The sequence below is a fragment of the Pelophylax lessonae genome (genome assembly GCF_965119305.1).
Source record: "Pelophylax lessonae genome assembly, chromosome: 13".
In the NCBI taxonomy this organism is placed as follows: domain Eukaryota; kingdom Metazoa; phylum Chordata; class Amphibia; order Anura; family Ranidae; genus Pelophylax; species Pelophylax lessonae.
Window position 1 is genome coordinate 191,526,883 of NC_138780.1, and position 12,458 is coordinate 191,539,340.

The following is a 12,458-nucleotide window of genomic DNA, read 5'->3' on the forward strand; positions in this document are numbered from 1 at the left end:
CTATTGATCAGGTTAAGACTCTTGTACGTTTATAACCTCCTGTACTCCCTGGCTGTGCTGCATCCTATTAATTACACTGGTCCCAGCTACATAACTCCCACCAACTTAATGGCGATGAGGAGAAAGGGGTTATTACTTCCTGTACTAGGGTGACAACTCTGCGCCTCTATAGATACAGTACATTAAACATTGTCACCCTAGGACAGGAAATGTATTACTGAAAGGATCACTAGGTCAAAATAAAAAATAGAAAAAAAGCCAGAAAAAAAAAAAAATGTACGTGTAGTTGCTGACTTAATTTTTGGAGGGGGAGGCCGGAACACCACTTTAAGTACTACAAATACGCTGCCTAAAATGTAGTTGCTGATGTGTGATTTCAACCACACAGGAAGTGTATTGTGTTCAATGTAAAATAGAAAAATAATGGCAGGCTACACAATCCCTTTAAGACGTCAAGCACATGGCATTACGTTGCATGCTGTGTATTTAAAATAATATGAAAAAGGGGGTGAATATTTTTTTGTACAACATAACACATGAAAATGAATTCTGTTTCCTAGGAGAATGGGCTCAGTTGCTGGCAAGGATGGATTTGAAACATTGACACAGCTGAGCTCTCCTCCAGAAAATGATGTTCTAGTGACAATGCATTCCGAGTTACTGACTTGGTGGGAAAGTATTTCATTCAGAGAGTTCTAAAAGGAGATTAGCAAAGGCAGCCCAAACATTTTTTCTAGTTCCCTTTGACCATACAGGTTTAAAGTCTTACCTCATCATTCCTGTACAAGGATTATCATAAAAACTTTAATGCTCTGTATATTTATTTCTAAGAGTTTATACAAAAAATGTATGTGTATGTATATATAAATATATATATACACATTTTTAATTAAAAGTGTGTCTATATAAATATATTTTGGTATATATTTTTAATTATATAAAATTCCATAAATATATACATTTATAAATTTATTTGAGAGAGTGTGTATATATATATATATACACACACACACACACATATACACACACATATATATATATATATACATACACACACACATATATATATATATATATATATATATATATATATATATATATATATATACACACACACACACACACACACACACACACACACACACACACACACTGCGAGATATTGGTTTATTTAAGGTTAGCGCATATTGCATACAGAGGTGGATATTAGGTGGTTGGATCACACATAGGAATCACTATTGATCACTGAAGATTTCCAGTGTACTGTGGAGCACACATGCACCAATGTCTCATGAACTTTTTTTTATAATTTTTTTTTTTTTTGGGAGAAGATTACTCTTTTTTACCTTCTTCAATTGCATTTTATGTATTCAAGTTTATTTAAGATTTTGCACTGTTTTTTTATACACCACTTATTACCCAATTTTGATTTATTTTTTGGACATTTGTTGAAAGTTATTTTTTGGATACACTGTCATGAGTTATAGCACCATATAAACTTATTAAATGTAATACACTATATATTAGAACAGTGCACCACTTTACTGTTTATCCATTTTTTTTCAATAAAAATCTATATATATATATATATATATATATATAGATTTTCAAAAGAGATTTTCAAAAGAGATGCTGCTGCGCTGCTAATGTTCATACGAAAAAATATAATTAAATAATAGAAAAATGATTACGTAAGGAATATCAAGTATTTATAACAATAGTCTATTCTGCACAACGTTAAGTAAAGATTTTTGGTTGATATATTGGGTTTATACATATTTTTGATTCGGTGTAGCATTGCTTTTGATTGTGCACTTTATTATTGTATGCACATTAGCAGTGCAGCATCAGCCCTCTTGAATGTATGCACTATATTGTGAGAACACGTTTAGGTGCCTGCAGAAGCTAATTTGTTTACTTACACGTTTTAATACACAAATTAATGGTAGTGGGGGGGGAGGCCATACTAATACCTATCTAACTCCACCATCCACCACAACCCCCCCCCCCCCACCCTTTGCATACCAAGAAAAACCCAAAGACGTTCCAGACATAATATGAGACAAAGTATATTGTACTTTTGGACAGAGTGGAACAGAACTATGACCACTGTCAGCTGAAAACAAAAACCTGTCTGTCTGCTTTCCTGCTGGTTCATTTCACCTTCTCTGTCCTGGTCACCAATATCACCAAGACAGAAATTATGATAAGTCCAAAATCGTAGAGTTGTCACCAGGGGAAATCCTCCAATGGGGACATCTTTCTAAGCAAAAACTACACTCTTTCTTTTTAGATTTTCTCTAACTTGCTGTTGCATTTTTGAAACAGGAAAATAAGAGCAACAGGAAAATAAGAGCAACAGGAAAATAAGGGCAACAGGAAAATAAGGGCAACAGGAAAATAAGGGCAACAGGAAAATAAGGGCAACAGGAAAATAAGGGAAACCGGAAAATAAGGGAAACAGGAAAATAAGGGAAACAGGAAAATAAGAGAAACGTCTTTAAATAGGGAGCATAATACCACAAAAACCCTTTCCTACAATACCAAAGCAAACAAAAAAGTAATGGCTATAACATATACTTTTAATAAACATTATTTAGAATGTTACATTCGGGTTTATTTACTAAAACTGGAGTGCGAAATCTAGTGCAGCTCTGTATGGTAGTCAATCAGCTTGTTCAATTAAGCTTTTAAAATAAAATCCTGGAAGCTGATTGGTTTCTAATCCTTGATCCTTATACACCCGCCTTATACCCCTGTGTGGGGTGGGTGCTTCTGGTAAGCGAGCCTTTTTCACCAGAAAGGACCACGCAGCACCCTACCACACGGCACGGGGTCACCCTTTTGAATACAGTGATTGTCACCTACCACTCATATATATATTTTTTTTCCCTGCACAATATACTCAGTCACTGGACTACAAAAATTCCATCATTGGGACTATTCACAGATTGGTTGCACACCAGCACTATTTGGATTGTGTTGGGACTATTCACAGATTGGTTGCACACCAGCACTATTTGGATTGTGTTTCCTTTTAGTATATTCTATTTGTACACCAACACCACTCTGATTGTGTTTTCATTTTATTACATTTTTTCCGGTATTTGTATATTTATCCTTTGTATATTAGTTCTTTCCCCAGCTCTTTACAGCACTTTCCATATACTATATGATATAGTTGGGATTTCTTTGCACGTGCACTACAACACTTTATTTGATAAGCACTTTATCTGCTAAGCACCTTTATTTAGATTAGCACTCATTTGTATTGAGTTATGTTTTAGCATGCAATATTTACGCTAAATTATTTGTCACTGTCACTTTATTACATTTACAGTTTGTATATTTTTATTGTTTTTTAAATAGGCAGCGCCAACACCCTATCTTTTATCCATTTTTTATTTAGTCCCCGGACTAATATTCAGGGAGGCTGCAGCCTACACTCATACACATTATCTATATATTATATTTACTCCACACACTTGTCACTGGGACATATTTTCTTTGCAGAATTTTTGGGCATATCCTATTAGAGTCCTTTTGCGCGGAGTTTTATACATCTCATCTTGGTTTCTAATCAAAGCTGCACCAGATGTTGCACTTTCCAGTTTTAGTAAATATACCACATCATCTCATGCACCATAAAAGGTTTACATTTTATTGTTCTACTTTATTACTGTGTGTTTAAATATTTAAAGCTTAACTCCGGGCTCAGAATTAATGCAAATCCATTGTTCAAGTGGACTCTTGAATCTCGGTGTGATTTGTATATTTCTTCCAGATCTGTGCAGTAATCCATTGTGAGACTTCCTGTAATAAAGACCGCTCACTGCTCATCTCTCCCCTTTTGCAAGGCGACTGGTCTTGTCTCCGCCCCCCCACCAGTTTTCTATAGCAGGTGGGGCCTGTTAGGTCCCTCCCACATCTCTGCACAGGCTATGATCAGCACAGTAATGATGTCCCTGCTACTTTTATAAGCCAATATTTGGGGTTGTAAAGGCAATTGGTGCACACAAAGTAGATTTCTATTCTTTGTGGCTACTTAGGAATAGATTTAAATGAAAGTTTTGAGGCCGGAGTTCAGCTAGAAGAATGCATTAACATTTACAGCAAGGGTGTGGACTTCCTTCACAGATGAAATTGTATTTCTTTGTATTCTACACACAAATATCAGTCTTAATTTATAACACCACATAACTTTGGCAACCAAACTATTCCAGGAATTCTTAAACACAGATAAAAGATATTAGTTAATGTAGCTCTGTGGAGTGTGAAGATGTTATTTGTTAACTTAACACCATTGGCACAGTCCCAAAAACCTCATAGAGGACAAGACCCACCATTCCCACCAGTTTGCGAGACACCGAGAAACGGAAATAACCAGAGTTAATCTTTGGAGATCAGTGCCTAGGATAGGAAAGGGTTAAACAAGTGTTAGGCATGCAAGGTGCTTGTGGGTGAGATGGTGCAGGACAGACATGGAGGTTCAGAAGTTGGGTACCCTGGGGATATACAGCGAAGTCGCTCTCCTATTGACCGGGTCGGTTCTCTGCCTCCATGTGCAATTCTCAAGGGACGGCGATGCTGTTCTTGACGGTGGGTCGGAGGAGTCCTTGAGATGAAGGGTAGGAGAGGGGGAATGGGAGGAAGGGTGGAGGGTTTCGGCTTCTAACAGAAACTGCTGTAGAGTGATCAACTCGCTGTCAATTAAACTGCTGCGGCGCTGAAAAGGAGAGACGGGGGAGCAAAACTTAAACTTGTATGGCAAGACAAAATGTTATGGGGGATATTCCATTGTACTGATTCTCCCTGCCCCCCAAAATCATCCCAATGAATTGTAGGGTGGTTCATTTGTTCCGGCTTCCAATGACATCCATTAGGCTGCATTCACATCTTAGCAATATGGATCTTTAAGCCTCGAAGACACTCAACCAGCAAAATCTCATTGATTTCAATGGCCCCTGCTCACATCTGTTTGAACAGGGGCCATTGAAATCAATGGGATTTTGCATGTTGAGCATCTTCAAGCTACAACACTCAGATATAAATACAGCTAATGCCCCGTACACACGCAAAGATTATTGGCCGTGAATTTTCGGCCAACGTCCGATTGGCTGATTTTCGGCTTGTTAGTATGATGCTTCCGACAACAGACTCCGACTTTTCGGCCGAAAAAAATCTGGTGTGCAGGCTATAAAATTTTTGTTGGCCGTCAACACAACGGCCGATTTTCCGTCAGTCAGTACAGATTTCAGCAGACAAAAATCTGATGAGCAAGACTGGGCATGCTCAGAGATGAAAAAACACACGGAAAGTAAACCAGCACATGACATCACTTAAGAAGTAGATTTTTTTTGGCCGAGAAAATTTGTGCGCAGTCTAGGCACATTCCAACAAATAAAACACCACTCTGGACAAAAGTCGGACGATCGGTCGGCCGATAATCGTTGCGTGTGTACGAGGCATTAGAGGAGAACTAGGCACTCAAAAAAATAAATAAAAAAGGATTTATTGCTTGGTTTTGTCAAAGGGGTGATCCAACTTGCCTAACTTCATGGACCCACAGCAGATGATGGTCCAGTCCTCTTCTCTTGCATGCTGCACTGTGGATGAGTATTCGGACATCATCGCGTACAGGGCAGGGCAGGTTCAATAGTGATCACTGGTCCTGCATTGTACATGAGGATATCTGTGAGAGCAGTGGTGACGAGATTGGTCAGAGACCTGCAAGGAGAGTGACCTTATGGGTTTAGTTGGCACAACCTGAAATGATGTGGATAAAGCCAAGTTCTACACAATTTCAGATCACCCCTTTGACCCCTCTTGGGATTTAAAGGGTATGTCCACCTAAAACTATCTCTCTTTCTCATTAGATACTAGCCAATAGAGCCAACTGTATGAAATAAACAGAAGACATTGCAATTATTAGGTCCTCAACAGGTGTGAGGAGCTGTGAACTCAAATACAGGGATTCCTTAGCAATCTACAAGAAGCCACCAGCTGGGTTATTTCAAGTCACGTGCATGTACCAAATACTGAGATAGCAGCTAGTAGAAGTTAACATTCAACTGGATTTTGTAAATGTTGAAGATGTTTGGTATTTACCAAAGCCAGTTCTTCAGTCCCAGTGAGTGTCATGAAGATACCCAAACATTCACATCTTAAGACATCTTAGTCCAATCATCATGGAATGTATAGACGTTGATCACCCAAGAACAGGATGGGAGGATGAAAGTCGCAGAACCACCCAGTTCTAGCTACATAATCCCATTGATGGTGTCATGGAGTATGGGACACCAACAATGGGATTCTGTAAATCGAAGAGGATGATTCTACAACTTTCACACATTCCATCTTGTTCTTGGGTGATCAAGGTCTACACATTCCATGGTAATTGGATAAAAGTGTCTTAAGGTGTGAATAAAAATACTGGGGTATCTTCCCGAAACTCACTGGAAATTAAGAAGCGGCTTAGTAAGCTAAAAAATGTCTTTAACATTACAGACAATGTCTAGTTCAATATTGCAAACTACTAGCTATACAATGACCAGGACCAATGAGAACCTTCACAGACCTACTGAGATATCAGTTTTAGATGGACCGAGCCTTTAAAATGAGCAGTGCTAAGCAGTGATTTACAGTAGACTAGTTAAAGGGAGCCTGTCCTGAGAGAAATACGGAGGCAGCCATTGCTAACATCCCAGTGCAAATGCTTGTTGATTGGTAGTCTAAGGCCGGTCATAGACGGAGCAAATTTCTTTCCAGCAACCATGGGACAGTCAGGGTTGATGGGGGGAATCCCTCCCATGGACCCATTTTGTTCTCAAGAACACAGTGATTATTGATAGCAGCTATAACAGCTGCTGGCAATAATCGCATGTTAACTCCGGCAGGCTTGTTGTACCCAAGCTGATCCACCAATCCACTTGTGTACATTCAGCATGCCCATACAAAGTTCGAATCATGATTCAAACAGTCTATGGCCGGCTTAAGACTGTCAATGACTCAAAAGAGATACAGATTGAATTTTAAAATATAATTGTTGCATTCTCGTGAGTCACAATTTTTTTCAGCACAAATTTTCTTTCATTTCAAGAAAGTGAACAGCAGGGAGAATCGAACGTGGGGCTAATTTTAATCTATAACCAATTTCTCTATAATTACAGTGTTACATAGGAGGCAGCAAGATCATGAACATAATATACTGTCTTTTAGTTTTTATGAAAGCAAGTCAAATATTCTCAGGACCCCATATAAGAACTCTCTGCTTTGTGTAGAGACAGCATTGAGTTTTATTTTTGGGATCAAAGTGTATGCCCAATGCAAAATTTACTGTGCATAGAAATTTGCCCAAAACACCCATTGTGAAATACTTACAGCTGGGGGAGACTGGGAGCTGCTTTCCTCCAAAAACTCCTCCAAGGTCACCATTTCACTCCCTGGAGACCCCGACCGTGGCCTGGACTGAGCGCGGCTAGGGGGTCTCTTCTCGGACTGGCTGTAAGAGACCACGCTGTTCCTATTAGATGGAATCTCCAGTTTGCTGCCAGGAACTATCAGGGTAGAGCTGGACTTCGCAGCATAGCCGTCTCTGGGCAAGGTGGCAATATCTTTAGTGGGAACCAAATCTTCGCTGCTCATACTCTCCGTCCTGACTGGAGGATAACCCGAGGAGCCTAGACCAAACACAAAAGAGGTTGTCATCATTTTTGGACTTGTATGATTAATAATGTGCAGAAACTCTTGGCACCCAATCGGAAACGATCTTTCATGATGTCCACCAAAAAGTAAAATTTGGCTGCTTTAAAAAGATGGGAAATCTCTGTTGACAGATATTGCTTCCAGTTTGGGAAAAGACCATATTCCCAATCCAAAGTAAGTTGTCACCGGTGCAATAGCTGAGGGGATATCTGCCCAAAGGGAGATCTGTCTTGGTGACAGTGGTGGGTTATTCTGTCACTATTAGACTACTGCTGGACTTGCCAACATATTTATAGGACAGAAAGAGTGGAAATCTCCCCAAAAGGAGCAATAAACATCTGGAATAGGTTTTGGGAGAGGCACCGGGAATGCCAAAAATCAGTGGTGAAATCTTGCAGGATGACAAAACTTTTTCTAAGGTGCAGCGTGGCCTTGGTGAAGCCAAATCCATGAAGAGAAAGATAGCATGAAGAGTGCCAAACCACTAATGAGATCAAGAAAGCTATAAAAGTTCACCAAGTAATTAAAAAAAAAACAGCCAACATGTTTCAGAGGTCTGAGCATCTTCATCGGGGCTACAGTGTTTTCTTATAGCCCTGATAAATGAAAGGTGTGCAGACCCTGAAAAGCATTGGCTGTATTTTTATTTATTATATGATTCATTTTCTTGGACTCATTTGTTTTAGCGCTCTTCATGCTATCTCTTGCCCTTTCACTAAAAAATAAAACCTTAGACTTTACTAGACAAGAGAAAACAGGGTGCTCTGGGGGAACTGACTGGCTAGCACTGGACCACACTGGGGGGTGGGCTCAGATAGTCTTAAGATGCACACTCCAGCAGCACTTCAAGGAGAGGGGAGAAGCTCTCTACTATAAACTATAAAGGAACAGCAGAAGGCGCTTCTAAGTGCAGTAATTACAGGTGCTTTACTGCCTCAAGGAGATAAAAGCACTTACTAGAAACAGTAGGTGTAAAGGCTCATCAGTGTCAAAGTCACAGCAGTGTCCAGGAGGTGCCCAGCAGGCTGTATCCATGCGAGCAGTCTCTGTGTCGGTGGCAGCACTGATGTGGGGGATCCTGGGCCAGGCGGCAGTGGACATCCATGGAGGGTGGAAGCAGGAAGAGCAATCGGAACTAGGGTGGACCACAGGACCTGGAAGGGACGTCAGAAGGGGCGGGACACGTTTTGGAGTATGCCTATTGGCTCCATCTTCATGCCATCATGAAGCCGCCGACACAGACTCCTCACATGGATGCAGCCCGCTGGACACCGCTGTGGCTCGATGACTTTGATGAGCTTTTACACCTACTGTAGCAAGTGTTTATTCTCCTTGAGGCAGTAAAGCACCTGTAATTACTGCACTTAGCAGCGCCTTCTGCTGTTCCTTTTTGTTTCTAAGACTTTAGTACGCAATCAAAAATGTTTTGCATGGAACTCTTCTTTACCTAAAATAGAGTTAGGCTTTCAAGCTGTAACTCTGCTGAAGACTTTACCAGCAAAGGAAGCCCTGCCAGGTCAGGCGAAGGCTTATAGTTCCTTAAACTGAAAATTGCCCATAGTTATAATTTTATCACCAGCGATAGGACCTCTCTCTCTTTCTTAAAATTATGATTTCATATTTATACATTTTTCATCAGCGATATGACCTCTCTATTTTAAAATTATGATTTCATGAACATATATAGGACTATATATAGAAGTCTGAGAACTTTAAAGTGCTGGTAGGCCAAGGGTATCCCTTACCTTTCAGGGTCAGTGGGGAGCTGCTGTTTGATGCACTTCTGCTGCTCTCCAAACTATTGGGCAGAGGAACTAAAAACAGAGAATACTTCAGTCAGGACATGTCACATATTCATATAACTCACAGCACCCTGACAAATCAAGAACAACAATTATTCTGAATATTCATCTGAATCTAAAAAAAAATATATTTGTATATTATAGGCTGGCCAATTTGCATAATTGTAAAAATAAATACATTTTTTTAATTATTTAATTGTATCTGACAATTACAGTATTAAATAGATGGCAGTGCAACATAACAGTGGCTGTGTTCATGTTTATTTTGTAAATAAGATTCGCGTGTGATCAAAAATGCTATAGTTGACAAAGTGGTCACGTGATTGGGAATCTGATGATTAAAGTGAGAACTGTCAGTGACCACCAAGATTCAGAGAGTGATGGTGGTGGCGTGGATTCAAAGATAATCAGTGGGGACTGGAGCTCTTCTCAGTAACAAGATTAAGATGATGGTGGTGAGGATTCAAAAGACAAAAGGAAATAATTTTATTTCTCCATTTATTGGAGGACACAGTACAGTAATTCTTAACATGTGGTTATAATTCTGTGAGCAGGAAGTTTGAACACTATGCAAATCAAAAAGAAGTCATCTTCTTCTACTGGCTATACCCCTACATCTGAAGATCTCAGGGATGAGAGTCATGACCTGGTCCCCTATCCACACTTTACCATCATTGGTGTACTCCGCCTATTGCATTAGGGTGTGTACCCTAGAGCATAAACACACATGCGTGTATCAGCAGAGCAGTGGACAGTGTCAATAGAGAAAATATTGGTGTCAGTATTTTTTTAAAATATTTTCTTAACTATTTTTTTAACCGGTTGCCGACCGCCGCAAGCACATATACTGCGGCGGTCAGCCCTGGCCAGGCAAAGTGACGTATGGGTACGTCACTAGCCTGTAATCCAATAGGGGGCGAGCGCGCGCCCCCTGGAGGCACGCTCCCGCCCCGGCTCGTTCACGGACACCTCCGTGCATGTGACCGGCGGTCACTCGCGATCGTCCGCTGTGAAGGGAGAAAGGCAGGCGGCTAATGTAAACAAAGCCGCCTGTCATTCTTCCCTGTGAAACAACACAGATCATAAGGTCCTGCTATGTAGGACCGTTGATCTCTGCTGTTACATCTAAAGCCACATCCAATCACAGTTAGAAACACGACCCTAGGGACACACTTAACCCCTCCTTCCCCAATAAAAGTTAACCCCTTCCCTGTCAGTGTCATTTTTACAGTAACAGTGCCTATGTATAGCACTGATTACTGTAGTAATGTCACTGGTAACCCCAAAAGTGTCAAAAATGTCAGTCAAGGGTCCGATCTGTCCGCCGCAATGTCGTAGTCCCGCAAAAAAATAAAAATAAAAAAATCGTAGATTGCCGCCATTACTCGTTAAAAAGACAAAAATCTTTCCCTTAGTTAGTAAACGCAATAACTTTTGCGCAAACCAATCAAAATACGCTTATTGTGATTTTTTTTACTAAACATATGTAGCAGAAAACAAATTGGCCAAAAATGTTAAAAAATTTAGATTTTTACATTTTTTTTGGGGGGGAATTTCATATAAAAAAAATGTGAAAAATATTGTTATTTGCAAAATTGTTGCTCTTTTTTTGTTTATAGCGCATGATCGAAAAATTGCACAGGTGATCAAATACCACCAAAAGAAAGCTCTGTTTGTGGGAAAAAAAAGGACGTCAAATTAGTTTAGTTACAGCGACGCACGATCACGCAATTGTCCGTTAAAGTCATGCAGTGCCGAATCGCAAAATAGGCCCTGGTCAGGAAGGGGGTAAAATCTTCCGGGGCTTAAGCGGTTAAGAGCCCCAATGCAGGGCTTTGGTGAAATATCAGGGATCTAAACAGACCCCTGATGTCTCACTTCTGAGACTGAGAAAGGGACTGGAGGACAGAGATTACCCAGGCCCTTTTCTGCAGCTGGCAGTAAACATAGTTTAATATCCTTCAGTTAAGAAAGAACACAGGAGCGATCAGTACAGATCACTCACTGTGTTCATTCAGAAAAAGAAGGGGACAGTTAATTAAAAATTTACCAGCCCCTTCCCCCACTCTCCATCAGGATACACCCCCTGCAGCAGCTGGCGGCAGAGGAGGGAAGCTGGCAGCATTGCAGGGGGAAACGGGGCACCAGAAAGCAGTTGGGAAATCGGCATCACACTGGGTAGCTAGGGGGTGCCCACGCCTATGTTTACCATGTTTTATAGGGTGAATGTTGAAGCATTGGCGGGTGCAAATTTTGCATTTTCCCATGGGCACCCATTGCGTCCTTTGAGATGAAAGAACTTGCTTTCTAGTATTGTTGGAAATCCTTGCCCACCACTAATTTTGGGACTGCTTTTGGACAACTCACACAAAGAATTGTTGTGCCTTGTCCTCCAGTGACTCAGGCTGGTGCAGCACCCAGATTTTTTTTGAGCACCAGGCAAAGTCTTTATGGCATTTATTGTTTAGCAGAACACAAGAGTCCACCAATAACTTGTTCTTACCTCGTAGACCTCCAGGACTTGATTCATTGTCTAGTGTGGGGTCGAAAACATTATCATCGGAGGTAAAACCTACGTAAAGTCAAGAAAACAGAGGTATTTAATCTCAGTTACGGCAATGATAAATAGGTTTGCTGTACATGTTGCCATCTGATCATACAATCTCTTTATAGTTCCCATTTAGGCATTTCAAAATCTTTTGAGGTAAATCATTTAATTTGTATCCATTTATCTAAAGTATATCTACACCCAAGAACAACAATGTAATATATTGTAGCTTTAGATTTTGCTTTCTTTTTTCACCTGGTAATACTGCTAGTAACACATTTCTTGTCCTAGCTAGGTGACAAAGCGCACTGTGCTGTATCTATGAAGTTGTAGGGTTTTTGTTCTAGGATGGGACTAGGCTACAAAAACACAATTATCTCCAGAACATAGTTTGGAAGGAAGGG

At 40.3% G+C, this 12,458-nt stretch overlaps 1 protein-coding gene across 2 annotated transcripts in view; it reads right to left on the minus strand.

The window, feature by feature from the left end:
- Window positions 1–12,458, minus strand: part of CCDC88C (coiled-coil domain containing 88C) — a 197,499-nt gene that overhangs the window by 2,928 nt on the left and 182,113 nt on the right. The window contains exons 27-30 of one of the 2 annotated variants that reach the window (XM_082275436.1): window positions 12,010–12,078; window positions 9,450–9,518; window positions 7,381–7,679; window positions 4,505–4,726 (exon numbers count right to left, since the gene is read on the minus strand). In XM_082275436.1, the coding sequence (XP_082131562.1) occupies window positions 4,505–4,726; window positions 7,381–7,679; window positions 9,450–9,518; window positions 12,010–12,078 (659 nt within the window). The remainder of the gene's footprint in view (window positions 1–4,504; window positions 4,727–7,380; window positions 7,680–9,449; window positions 9,519–12,009; window positions 12,079–12,458) is intronic. The other variant, XM_082275437.1, reaches the window with a different exon arrangement.